General features: G+C 34.0%; 1 protein-coding gene across 1 annotated transcript; it reads left to right on the top strand.

Annotated features, from left to right (window-relative positions):
- The first annotated feature begins 8874 nt into the window (after positions 1-8874).
- On the top strand, positions 8875-19547 carry LOC7473613 (uncharacterized). Its single transcript, XM_024603940.2, has 18 exons — positions 8875-9449; positions 9728-10274; positions 10400-10648; positions 10990-11081; positions 11614-11824; positions 12295-12476; positions 12627-12854; positions 13617-13801; positions 14068-14161; positions 14264-14320; positions 14412-14546; positions 15937-16005; positions 16593-16706; positions 17273-17434; positions 17521-17649; positions 17784-17885; positions 18462-18541; positions 18673-19547. The coding sequence occupies exons 1-18, from the start codon at positions 8949-8951 to the stop codon at positions 19052-19054; spliced, it is 3519 nt and encodes a 1172-aa protein (XP_024459708.2). The 5' UTR covers positions 8875-8948; the 3' UTR covers positions 19055-19547.
- The last annotated feature ends 288 nt before the right edge of the window (positions 19548-19835 follow it).

The following is a 19835-nucleotide window of genomic DNA, read 5'->3' as shown; positions in this document are numbered from 1 at the left end:
CGGTGCATCAAAATAATAAAAAAACACCAAAAAATATTAATTTGAAGTAAAGTAAAAAATAAAAAAAAAATTCAAATTTTTTCAAAAATTTTTATAAAATACAAAAACAAACAGGGCTTGTTTGTGCATTTTTTTAATCGTTATTTATCGATTTTTTTTGGGGCTAAAAATTCTACTATATTTTTTTTCAACGTCTCATAATAATCTTCATTGACTCTCATCTTTTATGGTAGACGCTTGCTATTTTAATTTTTAACTCCTTTTTCTTCTCTAAATGTTTGTCTCTTGTTCAACATGATTATTCTTTTCCTTCTTTAAATATTTATTTATTTATTACATGATTTTCTCTTTTTTTTCAATCTCCTAATTGAACCAAATAATGGAAACATATTTTCATTATTCTCCAACCCAAAAAAATCGTAGCATTTAATTGATTATTTGATTGCTATGATCATGGAAAGCAAGTCAATTATGAACTGTATTTCAAGGAATTATTGAATTGCAAGTGTGATATCATAGATGGAAATACTCTTTGTTGTTAGATTTCCACGAGACAGGAGGAAGAAGAAGAAGAATTTCTTTACTCTTTTCATTTAAAAAATAAATGAATAATTCATTGCATTCTTCAATAATTTGAGAATTCATTTTAATAACACTGACAATATTTGGATTAAAGAAATTCCATTTCTTTGCCTTTTCGTGCTTCATGTTATGTTCTTGGAGAACTGATTGACGTCTCTTGAACTTTCTTTCTTCACTAGGAATGCAGCTTTAACCTTTGTAGATTGTTTATTAACAAAAACTCTACACCCTGTGGTAGTTTTATGGTAGCAATAAATATGGTGAGTTGTAAGTTGTTATAGTGAAATTATTTTTTTATTTTTAGATGGAAAAAAAAAAGGGCAAATGAGGGTTATTTTGTCTTTTCCACATGCATATTGGTCATTAAAAAATTGTTTAGAGGTGTATGTATTTTTTCCATCTTTTTTACTCAATAAAAATACTTTTGTACCTTTATAATCAAAAAAATTTAGAACCGTTGACAAAGAGTTTTCTAGACTTTTTACAATCCTCTTACTAGTAAAAATATTATTTTGCCTCCAAGATTAAAAAATTGTTGGGTTGTTGGATAATGGTTTTTTTGGTTTATTCACTGTCTATGCATAGTAAAAGAATGCATTTAACCTTATAAAGGAAAAAAAAAAAAACTTTTCCTTTGGGGTATTTTTGTACTTTCATAGTTTCATATGAGTATTTTGTGTGATTAATAGGGTTATAAGGCGTTTTGGTATTTTTACATTTACTTTTGAATCTTTAAATCATAAAAGTTGTTCGCGCGTGTTTAGGTGGCGTCCGCGCCATTTAGGCAGCGCGTGGGACGTCACCTGGTGGTCAAATCTGATCTTCCATTGTCTTTCTAGATGCATAATCGTGTCCTCTCCCACACGGAGTCGCTCCTGGTAGCTTATGACAGTTGTTTTTTTGCTTTTTTTATCTCCTAACGGATAAAGTACATCATTATCCTTTTTGTTTTTTGTTTTTCAATTTCAGTCCTTATTTTTAAAATTTTTAATTTTGTTATTATTTACATAAATGCTTATCGATTTATTTAATTAGATATTTGCAGAGAATTTTTAATTTACATTTTGAATTCTTTTATGTAAAAAAAAAACATATTTAAGCAGCTTGCATACCTAGTATTTTTTTTTTTTAAAGAGTTTACAACCTACGGTGGAACGCGAGTTAAATAGCTAATGTATTTGAAATCATGTTTGAGTGTGTTTTAAAAGTATATTTAGCTTGAAAAAAATATTAAATTAGTATTTTTTTATGATTTTGACATGATCATGTAAAAAAATAAAAAATTATATTAAAAAAATATTTTTAAATAAAAATGAAAGTATCATACCTTGTAATATCAAACATGCTAAAGTCTAAATTGTTTGCAATACTAAATTTATTGAGCCAACACCTAAAAAGTAAATTATACATATGGAAGTATATTAATTAATTTATCGTGGTCAAAGGTAAACAATAAGTTATAGTCAAAACGTTGGAACCACGAGGAATGCAGTACTGTGACCTGCTGGGATACTTGAATTATGAGTCTGTCACACGCCTCTATTTACACAGTAATCGATCAATCCGTCATTGGTATCTGTTCTTTCCTTTTAAGTAGCACGTGTTCATTTTAATCACGTTTTGTTACCAAAAAATCATAAGACTTGATTTAGAGATAGTTTGTGATTACTATATTTATTTTATTTTTAAAAAATTATATTTTGATATTATTACATTAAAACAATTCAAACACATTAAAAAAATCATTTTAAGTAAAAATAATTATTTTTTAAAAAAATACAATTTCAAACGCGCTTCCAAACAAACTTTTAACTTACTAATTTAGGATTTGGCTTGTCGTAATTGGTGGCAAAACTCAAATATTTTTTTTTATGGTATAATTTTGATTTTTTTTTAAATATCTAAGTTAACCAAAGTCAACTCATCTAATCAACAACCCAAATACCCTTATTCCATCAACAACCCAAATACCAAGTGAAATCCTAATGAATTTCTATTATTATAACTAAAACTAAAAGACAAGGGGTTTGATTACTATAGATTATGTAGTTTTTTTTTTTTGCTTTCAATTTTTTTCTGATTGCTTTTTTATATGCCCATTAGGATGCTCAATTTGTCAAATTATGTTAAGGAAGGAAAAATTCAATGACAATGAATCAAAGTGAAAAACATAGAGAAACGTGATGTCCAACCTCAACCTAGGGGAAAAAATTATTTTCATCCTTTTATTTACATTTTTCAACGTTGATAATCCATCTATGTTTTAAAAAATCCATTTTGGTCATAGAATTCAATTTTTTTATTTTTCAATTGATGGGTTTCAAATATAAAAGAGAAAATCATTGGTTGAAACAGATTTTGATAATGAAAAATATCGATCTTAGTGTAAACGAGTTTCATTATATTAGGAGAGCTTGATTGTGGTTGTTTTTGTCTACCTTTATGGTGATTGGATTATGAGCAGTAAATGATCTGTTTTTTTTTTTTTTCCAATAAAAATATAGTTGTTTGCCCCTTACAGGAATTATTTTTTTTTAAGTCAAGCTTGTCTACGCATGTTGGACCATTTGGTCTAAGCCTATGCATTTGACCTTTTTTTTGAAGTCCTTCAATTTTTTTCTTCCAGATCCATCATTGAATTTGTTTATATATATATATAAACCCAATAAAATATATGATTAGAGTCACAGACTAGGAACGACTATAAAAATATTGGATAGTAGTCATGGATAATGAAAATCTTGTTAATCTATGTATGCATATCACTAATTAGATGACGAGGCATTTGACCACCTTAAAAGAGTCATAGTTACTCCTGCTATTTACTTGTGCTTGATTGAATTTCTTCACTCTGACATTCAAAGCACTGGGCAGAAAATCATATTGCGTGAGCATCCACAGGGACCATCGCAATGCTTTGTTTTAATTAAACAATCGAATTCCCCTTGTCCATATCAATTTTGAGTCGACTGTTCAACACATGAGGGAGTTTAGGGGAGGCCTTCGAAGGGGTTGTTCTCAGTCTGTCCCCTCGCCAGTATACGAAGACCCGTTCTCACCATAAGAGCAGTTAAGCAGTCCATCGACAACATATGAGTTTGAGAATAAGACCCCCAAGCCCAGCCTTCAGAGCCAATCCTTTCTCGAGGTTACATATCCATTCTGTCGACTTTCCTTGCCTACTTCGTTCCATTGACCAGAAGTTGTTCATCTTTGAGACCTAATGCAGTTATGAGTATGATCGGGCGTAGAAGACACTCGGTTCTCGAGATTTTCAAGGGCTACAAGGGGCGCACCAAACACCACGCGACGTGTAATGCTTTTTTAGTTGTTGGACCCTACCTCCAACTAAGTTGTTTCCAGGGTGAATGAACTGTTAAACATAAAAGATAACTCTTCTTAAGGGCCCTGTTGACATCTCTAGACTGCATAATGTTGTTGTCACCTGCCACGTCCTGATTCAGGAATTTTAACCAGATTCCTTTTCAAATCTCGCGCACGAACACACTGTTGGACATGCTTCCCCTCGTCTCTTAGGAATGAGTAATTTATGTACAAGTGCCATTCACATGGAATCTTTCCCCTTTTCGATCATCAAAGTTCTTAGTTGAATATTTGCTACCACCACCACCACCAAGATTTGCATCGACATCTGCTTCTCTTGAGCTCGCGCTTTGAGTTTTGCAGTGACTGACATACCCTCGTATTCATCAGGACCAAGCACTTGCCCCAGTGATCGGGCATAGGTTGCGCGCTTCAACGCCATTTATTTTTAGGGCTGGTTTATTCATTTTATTTTATTTTTAATTTAGTAACAAAAATTAAAATAAAACTAGTTCATAATATAGGTAATGAGTTTAGTAGATTCGGCTGCAAAATTCAAACCGATCTAATATCTTATTGTGTAAAATATTTTTTTAAAAATATGTTAAATTTTTGTTATTTGTTTTATTTTGTACTGATCATCATAGCATCTTCAATTATTTTTTTAAGATCCAAAATACATTATTACTGCACGTCCAACTTTTATTTGAATCTGCGTGTTTTTGTTTTTTCTTTCATCTAAACCTTTTCTTTTCATTTGATTTTATTTTTTGTGCTCGAAATGTTTTTTTTTTTATCTAACCTACGTAGCGCGGGAAAATAGATATTTATTATGCCAAAAGTTCTTCAAATCACACTTTGCGAAAATCTTCCGTCCTCTCTCTCTCTGTTTTTTTTTTTTAATATAAAAGTTTTTGAAGCATTTTTTTATTGTGTAAAAGCCGTAATATTCCTTCCAAGAGGTATTTTGCATCGGATTTATAATATTTGTTTCGTGAAAACGAAAGGTTAAAAAATCAATATTCCTCGCATATTCTCAATTAATGCGCAGAGTATAGTTGTTTATCATCGCATCTCCGTTAACCTTTTAATAAAACGGTAGCTGGAGAATATATAAATCCATTTACCATTTTTTTGGGTAATATTCGTTAATTCATCATATGAACCAACCATATAAAAGCATAGGATATACAATTCATATGACTTAATTAATTCCCATTGAAAAAAATATTGTTTTAAGAAGATACTCTGCCGACAAATTTGAATACTCGATTTAGAATATTTAAAAAAAAATAAATTAAAAAATCCTCGATTTAGAATATTTTAAAAAATTAAACTAGGTTTTATTTGATTTCCCTGTGATGTCAACCATGTTTTACCTTATTAACTCCTATCTAGTTTGACATGAAATCCGGTCCCATCTAATAACAAGGCAATGAATACACGAGCTTCCTAACCGAAAACAAGATCCAGGGATTCAAGATCGTCTCAGATCAATCAAATCATCGAATTGAATGGATTATCCCAACGCTTGTGAAGATAGGAACGCTATTTTGACGGTGGATCTCAAGTAGAAGTTTCCATGAAACACAGACACACATGTGGTACTCAAGGCTCTTACAGATCCATCCCTATCTCCTAAAAAAACATTAAAAAAAAAAAAAAACACAGGAAGAGGTTGTTGCCAGGAGCGCATGGATACTTGCGACAACGCACATCTACTCGACACCCTCTTAAAGATAGCCATTATAAAGCCAGTCCTGACATTGGGAACTTCAAATTTGCTGGCTGGAGTTAATTCAGCTTGCTTAAAATCTGACGCTTTTATGATCTCAGACCTTCCACTGGGCAAGGAGTAATGTGGCTGTAGCCTGAAGGACATGCCCATCTGCTCCAGCAAAGAAAGGCTCTCCGTGGTTTAAGGTAATTTTTGTTTTTTTATTTTTATTTTAAAAATATTTTTGAAAAAAATTTAATTTTTTTATATATTTTTAAATCATTTTAACACGATAATGTCAAAAATAATTTTTAAAAAATAAAAAAAATATTATTTTAATATATTTTCAAATAAAAAACATTTTAAAAGACAATCTCAACCACATTCCCAAACACTCCCCCCTTTACCTCCCAGATAGAGCGGTTTTATGACTAATGACCCGATATGCTCCATGGTTATACCGCTGGTTTGCTTACCCGATCAAGCTCGCAGTCCTGAAGAGCATTTTGCCGCCATGGATGCAAATGTCAAGCATCCGTTTGACAGTTGAATAAATGATATATGCCCATATATATATATATATATATATATATATTCAGTGTCATACTCATAAACTATGCTTTCCTCTTCCCTGTAAAAGTAAGATTTGTAAATGATTTATAACACGTCCCTTTTGTTTATTAGTAATGGATGGTATTTTAAAGATTATGCACAGAATATATATAGTTGAAGGGACAGAATCCATAGCCCAGGAGTAGACCCAAGGTCAGTTGACCCATCAAGGAACTAGCCCACTTTTAAAGCTTCGCGTCTGGGCACATCGATAATGGGAGGTCCCTAACTTGGATCCGGATGTCCCTTGCCTGAAGGACAGGGACCACGTAGCGTGCAACTGGCTTTTACAAAGGGACGTTGCTTGCAATTTGTAAGAAACATGCATAGCCTCCACCTTGTTCGGTTTGGTGGAGGCCCGGGGCCTGGCACTACACCCATCGCTTTCCCCAATCCAAAAGAATTCAGGACGTATGTGCGACTCGTTATTGGTGTTATCAAACTCCAGACCGTCTTGTTCAGTTTGCTTAAAATTAAAAAATAGAATCAAATCAAATAAAAAAGAAATTAAACTAAAAAAATCAAATCAAACCGAAACTAAGCTTATTAAAAAGTCTAAAAAATACTCAAAAAAACAATGTAGTTTTTGGTTTTTAATATAAAATAACCGAGCCGAACCACACTAAAACCGAACCGAACCAAATCCAATCAGTTGGGTTTCAGTTTTTAATATAAAATAACCGAACCAAATCAAAACAGTCGGTTTGAACTAGTTTTGATTTTTTTTATTTTATAAAATTTTAGTTTGGTTGTTTTTATAGGTAAAAACCGAACCGAAAATGATCATCTCTAATCTCTATCAAATATTTTTTATTTTGATTTTTTTAAAACAATGTTATTTTGATTTTTTTTATAAAAATAATATTATTTTAAAAAAAATTGATCGAGTTTAATTTAGATCTAGATCAAATAATCAAAGTTTGACTAAATCAAATACATGATGCATATATAATTTTGAAGAAAAACTAGATTGGTATATGCTCAGATTGACGAGTCAACTTCAAGAATATATATATATATATATATGATTTCAATTAGAAATGGCACTTTAATATGAGTTGATAAATACTTACACTCAAACCCGATAAGATTTATTTTTTTGGATAATTACCTTGTTGATGAGTAATGAATATGATATAAATTTTATAAAATACAATCCAAAATCGACCCGAATCTAAACCGACACACATATATGTAAAATATTTATATTTTTAAAAATATAATATAGTACATACATACATATATAATACTTGTCTTAAATAATAAATATCTAAATGAATATCTAAAACTTGATAGATATAATACGAACATCAAAATCTCTTGCTTGACACGTGGAAGGTGTTTGTTTACGCGGTAACTTTAGCTTTTAAAGCAAACCGCGTAAACTAAATGTTTGGTAATATGAAAAAAGCAATTTACTGTTTGGTGGGATCCATAATTTTTTTCCTCAAACCACCATTTCGCACACAGCAACTGAGAGCTGCTCCTTGTGTAATTCACCTGGCAACGCGAGAAGCAACAGTGCTAGGTGAATTTCACGTGGCATTGTTCACGTGAGTGTTCATTGGACCGCGTCCGGCTTGGTAAAAAAAAATTTAATTTTTTTAAAATTTTGTATCTAAATGAATATCTAAAACTTGATAGATATAATATGAACATCAAAATCTCTTGCTTGACACGTATACGAAAGTGTTTGTTTACGCGGTAGCTTTAACTTTTAAAGAAAACCGTGTAAATTAAGTGTTTGGTAATATGAAAAAAGCAATTTACTGTTTGGTGGGATCCATAATTTTTTTTCTCAAACCACCATTTCGCATACAGCAGCTGAGAGCTGCTCCTCGTGTAATTCACTTGGCAACGCGAGAAGCAACAGTGCTAGGTGAATTTCACGTGGTACTATTCACGTGAACAGTGTTCATTGGACCGCGTCCGGCCTGGTAAAAAAAATTTAATTTTTTTAAAATGGTGTTTTACTCGAAAAACTAGTGTTTAATATTATTTAATAACACTACATAAATTAGAAGAACATCGCATGATGACATAGGATTTATGGAATTTAATCGCAATTCTAATTTTGTTTCTGATGATATTTTACCTGATTTTATTACACGCTCAAAAAATGATGAAAATTATAGTTTTTATCAGATGAATTTTATACGTGATGAAATTGTAGATAATTTAATATAATAATAAAAAATATTTGATATAAAATATTATTTATTTAATAATGTAACAATGGTAAATCTACAATATTTGAATTAAAAACCATCAATATTAATAAATATCTTTTTTAGTTATTTTATAACCTGAATTTGAAAAGCATATTTAACCAAACATATTAAACTACTTTTTATTCAACCTCAATTTTAACCACAGTTTTAACTAAACATATATAAATACCAAACTAACCTCAATCAAAAGTACTTTTTATAAAACAATTTTTTTCAAAATACAACCATAAAAGCTACCACAATACCAAATAGACGTGCTTCACAAATCCCGATTCCTAATTTCAATAAATCCAATTGGGCTGGCTGCTCTCCATCAATCACCAAGCTCTAAACACGGGCCCAACAAAACAGCATTAAAGCCCATTTCAAACCCGCCCAAATTGCATCACCTTCTCCGTTACTTCACAAATTCTAAAACCCTAAACCCTCTAAACCCTCAAAATTTAGAAACCACCACAACCACAAACACGAAACCGGCAACTATGAAACATAAAAAACCCGAACCCGAACCTGAAACCCAATTGAAAAACGACACAGAAATCTGCCAACAACTACTCTCCCGATACTCCGCCTCTACAGCACCACAGCACCGCCACCTCTTGGCAACTGCCGCCGCACTCCGATCCATCCTTACCGCCGAATCACTTCCTTTAACTCCCTCAGCTTACTTCGCTGCCGCAATCAACAATCTCTCCGATTCGAAAACTCTAGATTCCACGGCAATTGCGGCGTTACTTTCGTTTGTTTCGATTGTGGTGCCCTTGATTGAAGAGAAGGGGATTAAGGATGCCAAGGTGAAGGAGGCGGTGGCGGTGTTAGTGGAAGTTGCGGTGGAGAGAGAAGGAGTGGGAGTGGGGAGTTTGGGCTGTGTGGTGAAGTGCTTGGGGGTTATGATTTTAGGGTTTTGTGATTTGGAGGAGTGGGATTCTGTGAAAGCAGGGTTTGAAAGTTTGATTAAATTCTCCGTTGATAAGAGACCAAAGGTTGTGCCTTTTTTCTTAATCGTCAAGTAATTCAGTGATTAATGATTATTAAAGTTTCTATTTTTATAAGACTGATTTGATTTCCAGTTTGAATCTTTGTTTTTTTTAAGCTGAAAATGAAGTAATTCTTTGTCTTTGATATATTTGGCTCTTGCTTAGGTTAATTTTGTGTTGTTCCTTGAGAAAGTTGAGATTTTTATCAAAGCTATTATACTATTGTCACCGGGATAAATGCAGGGAAGTTGACGAGTTTAGGATTTTGACTTTCATTGTTTCAGGTGAGGAGGAGTGCACAAGACTGTCTTGAGAAGGTTTTCAAGTCTTTTAGATCTTCTTCTGTTGTTAAGGAAGCTAGCAAATTGGTCTTTTCGTTGTTCAAAAATTACATGCCTGTAGCACTTACATTGAGTGAGTCAAGGATTTTTGATGAGTCTAAAGAAGAAACATTATCAAAGCTGGAACATCTAGAGGTCATTCATATGCTAAATCTTCTGAAGGTTACTGTTCCATATCTCTCGGTTAAAATCAGTTCAAAAGTTTTGCCAGAACTAGTTAAGCTTTTGAGGTCTGATTTCTCAGTGCTGACGAGGCAGATTTTTCAAAATATTGAAGCATTTTTTGTGAGTTCAAGTGATGAAGTGATTGGTCCGCAACAGGAGAACATTATAGATTCTCTTTCTGGGTATTTATCTCTGGGACAGAAGAATCCTGTGGACACTGTATTGTCTGCCGCCACCCTGCTAAGAACTATTTTAAATAAACTTCAAGCCGGAGGATCAAGCTCTTGGACGAGTAATGGACATAAAATTTTTGGTTCTACAGCAGGTTTGCTTCTTGATATGTTTATTGGATCTCTGTTAACAGTGCTAGTATTTTTCTTCTTTGTTATTGTTGCAGACTTGTTGATTGCATACTATTAGGTCCCCTGACACATGTTTATACTGATTCAGGTCTTTTGACTGATGAGGCTACTGCATCACAGGCTTCAGATATAATGAAGGAGTTGATCAACCACTATATAGATCCAAAAGAAGTCGAGATTAATGAAAGTCAATCACTTGATGATTCAAGTCAAGAGAGTGAAGAAGCAAATATGATAAAATCAACATGCGCTGTCTTGGAGAATATTCTGAATTCATGTGATGGAATTCCTAACGAACACCTTTTGGGAGTCATATCTGTTTTGTTCAAGAAGCTTGGTACATGGAATTTGTTGTTCTTCTGCCATTTTAGCACAATTATATTTCTTGATTTTACACATAATTCTGTTGTTTGCTTCAAACTATTTTATGGTATCCAAATCTGGACAAATTTTTAAACTAGCATAACTTTAGAGGCCATATTGCCAGCTAAATTTTAAAAGAATAGCGAACTTTTATAGTTCTCCGAACAAAATGCAATGTTTTTGCACGCATGTTTAATATTGTGTCGGTCATTGTCTCAGAATTATATGTTTACTTGCATTGTTTCTATGCATGATTATGTTTAATCTAATAAATGGGTAGAGCTCCTGCTCATCAACTTTGCTTTTATATTGCAGGAGATATATCGCATATCTTCATGAAGAACATCGTACTTAAGCTTGCAGACTTGATGAATGATGCTGGTCGTGATAAACCAGACACAAATCATGTAAGTGCTCATGGATGTTCTTGCAACTGTCCCAATGTTGATGGAGCGGTGGTGTCAAGTGACCTCTTAAATTTTTATTTCATCTTCTTTTGCTTGTACTATTTCTTCAGCCAGTGACACAAATTTTTGGGGCTGTCAATCTGCCAATTTTGATCCATGGTTGAACTGATTTTATGTTAGCATTAATGGTACAATGTTATTTCTTTTTGGCCCTTAGTTATGGGTGTGAAGCTATGCAAAAGCTATATTCACCTTTTGAGCAGTCCTAAGAAACCAATATCTTTTGAGCTGTCAATTTGCCCAGTGCCTGTTAGATCTCTCTAAGAGATTTGACACGAGCATTGCACATTCAAGTCGTATCTCATGAGATGTTTCCTAGGAAATGTAACAAGATCGGCATTTCTGTATATCTTTTATTGTTGTAAACTCACTCCTCAATTCAGATATGCATGTTTCTTTTTAGTTGATAGTGTATAATTTCTTTAAATGACATCTACTGAATTGATTGCTGCCCTTTTTGTTACAATTCCAGCTTCAAAATTGCATGGGATCTGCAGTGGTTGCCATTGGTCCGGAGAAGATGCTTATGCTCGTACCTATCTCCATTGATCCTGACAGTTTTACATGTTCAAATATCTGGTTGGTACCCATATTGAAAGACCATGTTGTTGGAGCTTCGCTAGGGTATTATATGGAGCACATCGTGCCTCTTGCAAAATCCTTTAAGCAAGCTGGTCAGAAAGGTATGCCCTAAAAGCTTTAAGTAAATGAAAAGTTTGTCCATTATGGCTAATTTTATAATGATGAACTCTAATGGGTGGCAGAAGTTAGGCAGTTTCAAATGATCATATTGCCCTTATTTATGATGTAGAGCTCTTGGTTTGATGATGAAGATTTGTATTATTGGACCTTTGTGTTTTGCTGAACCTAAACTGATGTCTGCAGTCTGCAATAGAAACTATGCAGATTGATACATTAACTAGTCAGTGGTCACACAACTATAGCTGACAACTGTTTGATTTACTGATCACCTGTGGGGCTGTACTAGCTCATAACCATTCTTTAATTGTAATGCAACCAAGAGTTCTTTTATCTATCATAGCTTCATCTTCATGATTTTCATTCAACAACGATTTGTTATCCTGTGAACATTTCAACTTCTGGAATATATATATTTTTATTTATTATTCCCCTTTCCCCTTTTTTTGTCCAGTTAGAAAATCAGTAATTGGTCAGGATCTGCAGGCTCATGCTCATGGCCTCTGGGGACTGCTTCCTGCCTTTTGTCGCTATCCTGTCGATACTCACAAAAAGTTTGGAGCTTTGGCTGAACTTATGATTACTTCTCTTAAGAAGTATTCCTTCATGCATCAGAATATTGCTGTTGCCTTACAGGTGACCTCTCTTTTCCCTTTATAGGTGCAAAGAGCTAATTATTTTCTTTCTTCTTTTGGTTTGGTTTTTTTTATTGGGATGCATTATTTAATTGTTTTTGTTTTCTTTTATATTTGATTTTTTTATATTTATTTCTTTGGTTTTGCATAGGTTCTTGTGAATCAAAACAGAAGTGTGATGTTGTCTAAAAGTGATGGTGGTGCCTCAAATGACAATGCAGTAAAAGATTCTGTTTTAGAGTGCCAAAATGTAGCCACTTATTCCAAAAAAACTGCAACCAAAAACATCAAAGCTTTGACATCATGTTCTTCAAAGTTGCTTCATGCTCTAGCTGACTTATTTGTTGATTCACAGTCTGGGAAGCCCTCGTATATAAAGGTTTCTTCCATATATAGTTTTTCTCCATCTTAATTTTTGTTTTAACATGTTTGATAGATGTATTCTTGCTGTATTTTCTCTAAGTTGAAAGTTTATTTCTTGGGATACAGAATTGACTTGACATTGATATCCTGCTCCCCTTTTTCCTACTATGCATTTTTTTCACTGTAGTTTACGAATTATCTCTGTTTCCTCTTTTCTATAGCATCTGTTTTTTGGCTTTCATCTTCTCTATAAATAGTGTTGGGTTGGGTGATGCCTATACAAAGTGCATGAATCCTAGCAATTTACCAATTGGATTTGGATTGGCTTACCTGGCTTTGTGACCTGCCATGGTCACTACTGCCCCTGATTTAAGGTGGAGTGGTTCGATATTCATTTTGCTTGAGCAGTTTAAGTAAGTGTTGCTGCTCTTGTAAGTTATTCGGAGCTACTGGCATGGTTTTCTTGTCATACTAGCTAAAGATTGTACAGATATAAATCATTGTTGTATCTATAAACTTGATGCTTACACCTCATAGACTGTAACCTTCTTTGAAAGTTTCTGGGCTCATATGATTCAGTCCCTAGGTAAGTAGGATAGCTTTTGACATATTCTGTAATCTCTGCATCTGTCTAAGTTGGTAACATTGAGTTTAGCCTTTTCAGTAATGTTTCTTAGTTGTGAGATTATAATTATGCTATTGTATACGCATGCCATTACCTTTTTGATACCAGTCAATGTCATGAGATATCACATATTGACTGATGGTATTTTCTCAGGATGCTATTGCATGCTTGGCTTCTATCAGCAATTCTTCTGTCACCCAGAAAGTTTTCATGTCACTGCTTAAGAGGTTTCGGTTTGTAACTGGTGAAGGTGAGTTTCAACAGCCAAAGAGTGATGGTGATGAATTGATTGAGGAAGAAGCACGCAGCTTGAATGTACAAGAGAAAGATGTACATAGGTAAACTGGAAAGTTAATGTCCTGCTTTAATACCAAACCAACCCACAACATCTAACACTATCTCATGAAAAAGATTTTAAAAAAAGAAACGAAAAGAAGAAATTGAGTTAAGGATGTGAAAGGAATTAATGAACTGGGTTCTCCCTGTCTTCTCCAAATTGCTGTATGTTTCTTATTTGCCTGCCTCGAAAATGTACCTTATGTTTTTGGTCTTCTCCCTGACTCCCCTGAAATCTTGAAAATTGACGAGTCCAGTAAATCTACAGGTGTGTGATGATGGAGCTTGCATCTTCTCTCGTTGTTGGAGCCAAAACAGATTTCATTGATCTGATATATAACTTTGTTGTCTTCATCTTTCAGGTGACTTTTTCAACCTGAACATCTGACAACCTTCATGTACTTTTTTGTTTGTGGCCAAATAATTCTGGTCTAAAAATTCTTTTATGAATCTTTGACATTCAGGCTACTGATGTAACTGGTCATTGTGAAGCATACCACACTCTGAGCAGAATTTTACAGGTTTGGATTCGCTTCTTGGCACACTTAAATTATCATCTTCAGAAGCTACTGCTTTGCAGACTTAGTAGCTTTTTTTTTTTTTCTGGTGCAGGAACACGCATGGTTTTGTTCTTCTCGGTTTGTGGAGCTGATTGACTTATTACTTGGCCTGAAATCTCCTGATGATGTTGCAACTCTTAAAAATCGATTTGCTTGTTTCCATATTCTCATAGTTCATGCATTAGAGGTCAAGATCTCTGTTCCTACTTGTCTTCTTTTAGTTTGTCATATCTTCTTCTATTTTTATTTCTGTGTTTCCAAATCTTCTATTTTTTTCTCTGTAAGTGGCATTATTGAATATCTCAACTCCCAAAAATTGAGCTCATTTAGAAAAGGGAATGAAATTTAATTATGAAGTGGCATGTGATTAATATCCTCTCAATGAGCTCAATTTTTGAGATACATAAATTGATAGATGAAATGATACTTCCTGGGCTGCTTGTTTGCTTTTTTTTTTTTTTTTTTCATTAATGTAAATTACAACATGATAATTCGAGATAAAATCCTCAAGTCATCATTTTCTTGTCAGGGCAGGATGAAAGAAGAGTTAAAAAGTCAATGTCTTGACTGGATAAGGAAGAGAAATATTTTACTAATTGTCGGTGTTAAACACTTGAATGCTTGCATTGTGAACTATGTTTCTTGGGGACCCTTGCATGTTACATGTTAATGAAAGTTTTTTCTTTGGAAAATAGCAATAGAAATTGGAAAAAATAATACAACGCAGAAATCACAAGATGAATGTAAGTAAATAAGAAGACACTGACAATTTATGTTTCTAGCTGAAGAGCCTACATTTGAGAAGAGTTAAAAGTCAATGTCTTGACTGTATAAGGAAGAGAAATATTTTACTAATTGTCGGTGTTAAACACTTGAATGCTTGCATTGTGAACTATGTTTCTTGGGGACCCTTGCATGTTACATGTTAGCCATGAAAGTTTTTTCTTTGGAAAATAGCAATAGAAATTGGAAAAAATAATACAACGCAGAAATCACAAGATGAATGTAAGTAAATAAGAAGACACTGACAATTTATGTTTCTAGCTGAAGTGCCTACATTTGTGGAGGGGGTCCATTCACTATCCACTGAAGCAAGGGATTGCAATGTCCCAACCTCTCATTTTTCACCTCCAACCCCTATTTTTCTTGCTTCACTGTCTTTCTTTCACACAGTGAAGGGCACCTGATGGGAAAGTGTCCATTATTAGTATTATTTAGATTGAATACAAGACGCCTTAATTATGAAATTTATTTGTATGCCTAAATTTATGTCTCAAACAAATTATTGAGAAAAGATGATTGAGAATTTCTAGAATTTGGCCTGAAGATTCTATACTTTCATGCATTAGTGGTTGCTTTAAATCTAGTATGCATGATCTTGTGAAGTCCTGTTTTTTTTTACCTTTTTCTCCTTTTGAAGTTTCTCTTATTATGTTTATATCATGGACACTCTGGCAACTTTGGTTTGTTTAGCTAATTCACTTTCTTTGGAGGAGGCAGATGTGATACTATTGTAATCCCGCAAAAATTAAATGGAATCTGAAATTAAATTAATTTCTTTAATATGCTTTTTGCAGATGACCTCAGAGGAGAAAAATACAAAGGCTTTTCTTATGCTCAATGAGATCATACTCATCTTGAAGGATGTACGTGCTTTGCTTCTTCTTTTTTATTGTTTTGTAGTCCTGATTTCCATTTTTGAGTTAGGAATCAGAGGCAAACGAACTCTTGAGCTACTTTATCTGCTCCGTGTGTGTTATTAGCTTGCCAAAGCTTGTTAAGAGAATCTCTCTCTCTCTCTGCTCTTGATATATTTCATGTCTCGTTCTTTTGTACAAGAAAACATGGTTAATGTGTCAAACAAAAGATGCACATGTAGGTTAAGACATTGATTTATAGTTTTCTCTCTCTGTTTTCTTAATGTTAGTTTAAAATTCTTGGATAAGTTTGCCAATGAACTTTACATAACATAAAATTAACTAACTATATATTGCACTACTTACCGCTGTTATTGGTTTATTGTCATTGAAAAACAACTAGGTTATGTTTTGTGCTAGATTTTAAATTGGCATCCATTTCTTGTTAAATAAAATTCATGAAGTGGTCTTTTTTTTCCCTTGTTATTCTATACTATTGCCATTGTATCAACACGTTTGATATTCAGCATGAATTATCAAAGTTAGGACACTTGTGGTTGAGAGCTAACTGCATGCATCTATTCTGTAACATGTAGGCAAGGGAAGAAGCTAGGAAAGTGGCTTATGATACACTCCTTTTTATAAGTTCCTCCTTGCGCAACTCATCTTGTGCCACTTCTAGAGAAGCTTATCAAAGACTGATCAGCATGGTTAGTGTGTCACCTGTTCTACTTTAGTATTGTTAACGTGAAGCTTCATTTGTTGAAGGCTTTTGAATATGCTTACCATCTCTTTAGTTCATTGTTTTTCCCAGCATGAATGGCTAATATCCGGCTGTCTGTCCCTCTGCCTCCAGTTGTTTGTCTATGTTAGAAAGTCAACCTTTTAAGTGGACATTATCAATGAATTCAGGTGATCAATGTGATGCCATCATTACCACTGCAATTAAAAATGATAGTTTTGGGTGTTTAGATAACTTGTTTGCCTTCTAGATTTGTGGTGTACAACTTCCTTAGGTTCTGTATGTGGACTTCAAATTAGACAAATATTTTGGGGATCCAATAAAGGGTAGATGGACGAATTACTTTGCAGGCAGGGAGTACCTTATTTAGAAATTTTAGATTGTACATTGAGTTGTTGCTGATGTGCTAGTTTTTCAGTGGTCTTTTGGTTGTGGTCCAATGATGAAAAATCTTGAATTTGACCATTGTCATGTTGCCATTAATAACTTAACAAGTGTCATAGCTGCTCTCTGATGAAGTCATAAACTGCTCAGATAACAGGCTATCTCTCTGGTTCGTCTCCCTACATAACAAGTGGAGCAGTATCTGCACTGTCTGTACTAGTATATAATGATACAGAAATCTGTCTTAAAGTGCCCGATCTTGTTCCCTCTCTCTTATCATTGCTGCAAAACAAAGCTCTGGAAGTCATAAAAGTAAGTATTTGCTAGCTCTCTATCCAGATTGTTATTAATTTATTTAGATTTCAACAGTGTCGAAATAATTAGTAAATATTAAACAGGCTGTTTTGGGCTTCACAAAAGTATTAGTATCTTGCTTGCAAGCAAAAGACCTGCAGAATTTCCTATCTGACATCATCATTGGAGTTCTTCCCTGGTCATCTGTCTCTAGAAACCATTTCAGATCAAAGGCATGTAACTCTGGCATTATGCTCTTATTGGTCTTCTTTGCACATTCCAAATAATTACGTGTTTACGTGACTCTGTTTATTGATTGTCTGTTCTGAAAGGTCCTCTTACATATATGATATATGAGTTTCCACAGGTTACAGTCATACTGGAGATTATGATACGGAAGTGTGGTTCTTCTGCAGTTGAGTTAGATATCCCAGAGAAACATAAGAGTTTTTTCAAGACTGTTTTGCAGGTTGTTTTTCTTTTCTAAAAACGTTGCCTTCTCAATTTGGTTTATTTTAATTTCTTGAAACATTTTGATTAGCTCAGATTCAGACCCTACATGTCAGCTTGTGCTGGCCAGATTGAAAGTTGCTATAATTATGTAAATTGTCTCATGAGCATTCAGACTAGTGGCAGGGATAGAGCAAGACTTTTGGCTCTCTTTGAGTCACCAACTGCTGTTTCAGTATGTAAATGATAATCAGTGATTTAGACCATTAATATCTGTTGCGAAATGCATCAATCATTTAACCTTCCTTATTAAGTTAACATTTATGTGGGGACCATTTTCCCGTATAGAGCCCTTTTTGTCCTTTATATGGTCTCAAATTTTGTTCTGGTGTTTTCAAACTATTCATTCATTTAATGAAAAAGTAATCAATAAAGGTCATTCTTACACTAATTCCACGTACATGTCATCATCTCCCGTATTATAGCATGATTTTAACTATCTAGAATATCTAATCCATTGTGCTTCATGCTGCTGAAATTTTTGTTTAATTTTAAATAAAGCATATTGCTTCTTTCCAATATCCATCCTTTGCAGAATCGCCATCATAAGTCAACTTCCAAGGAAGCTGGCACAAATGATACAGAAAAAACGCCTGCAGATATATCACCTAAGAGGTTTGATAAATCTCCTGTTCCTTTTGGTTTAATATTTGTTATTTCTCTTTGCTTGATTGCTGTCTGCAAGAGCCATGTCTCCCTAGTTGCTTCTCACATTCAAATCCGTGTTGACTGTGCTGCTGCATCAGGGTGGAGAAGCCAAAGAACAAGGAATCGGGTTCTGTACCTGAGAGAACTGGTTCAGCGCATCCTGGGAAGAGAAAGAGGGAGAAGAAACACAATGAGAAGCCTCCCACCTCAAGCAAGCCTGGTATATCAACTGGTGATGGTAGCGGACGTGAAGGGGCTAAAAGAGCGAGGCACTTAGAGCATGAAAAATCAATCAAGGTTCGGTCAGAGGATGGTTGGAAGAAGAGGAATTTTAACAAAGAGCAAACTGGTGATGGGAAAAGAAAGATGGAGCATAGGAACACGAACAAGAAAGGCGAAGCGTCATTTCGTGGACCTAGTTCTGCTTCCAAATTACACAAACCCCAGAAAGCATGGAAGAAACAGAAACCCAACAACTGAGCGGCACCCGATTCCATTTTACACAAACTAGTGAAACTTGTGAGGCAACAGAAAATCAGCCTCTGGTGATGCCCATGGAGTCAGAACCACCCATGCTTGTTGCCCCGAATAGATATTGACAGTTATCGAAGTTCCTCCTTGGGCTGCTACTCAGCTAGCGATAGTCATTTATCGAGAGCTGGCTATTGGCAAGCCATATCATTGTCCAAGGTTCGGTCTTTTTAGCTGAACCATGGACGTAAAACTTATATAGCTACTGTGCGTCCAATATACAAGCAAGATGGGTCGGATCCTTGAATTCTGCCGATAAGGAGCTTTTGTAACTTATTTCTTTTGAAGGCATAGAAAAGAGCAGGTACTGCTGGAAAACACCCAACGCTTTTGCCCTTTGGTTTCATTTTGTATTTGTTATATACTAGTCATCACAGTGACAGCCATTTGGATGGAGTGCCTATTTACAAATTTTGATGTATATCATATTCTCTTTTGCTAATTACGTGTTAAACACCATTTTGTTCACATTCAAACTGGGAACTTTCCATGACTTGTTTAGTATTTTTTTACCAGTGGAAATCTGACAATAACAGTGATGATGTTTTATAAATGGAAAAGTTAGTACTCAATGATTTTTGATATATATATTTTTAGATTATTTTAATAAGTTGATATTAAAAATATTTAAATAATGCTATTTTAATATATTTTCAATAAAAAATACTTTAAAAAATAATTTTTAATACATATTTCAATTAAAACAATTGTATCTCAATCCATAATACAG

The sequence above is a fragment of the Populus trichocarpa genome, chromosome 6 (genome assembly GCF_000002775.5).
Source record: "Populus trichocarpa isolate Nisqually-1 chromosome 6, P.trichocarpa_v4.1, whole genome shotgun sequence".
NCBI classification, from domain to species: domain Eukaryota; kingdom Viridiplantae; phylum Streptophyta; class Magnoliopsida; order Malpighiales; family Salicaceae; genus Populus; species Populus trichocarpa.
The sequence above is the reverse complement of the archived record's forward strand: the minus strand, read 5'-3'. Positions and strand labels throughout refer to the sequence as shown.

What these genes read in the sequence shown, in the direction of transcription:
- LOC7473613 (XM_024603940.2), top strand. Translation starts at nt 8,949, where the DNA reads ATGAAACATAAAAAACCCGAACCCGAACCTGAAACCCAATTGAAAAAC. An exon ending in TCATACTCATCTTGAAGGAT is followed by an intron (nt 16,006 to 16,592) that starts GTACGTGCTTTG and finishes TGTAACATGTAG; the next exon opens with GCAAGGGAAGAAGCTAGGAA. An exon ending in GCAGATATATCACCTAAGAG is followed by an intron (nt 18,542 to 18,672) that starts GTTTGATAAATC and finishes CTGCTGCATCAG; the next exon opens with GGTGGAGAAGCCAAAGAACA.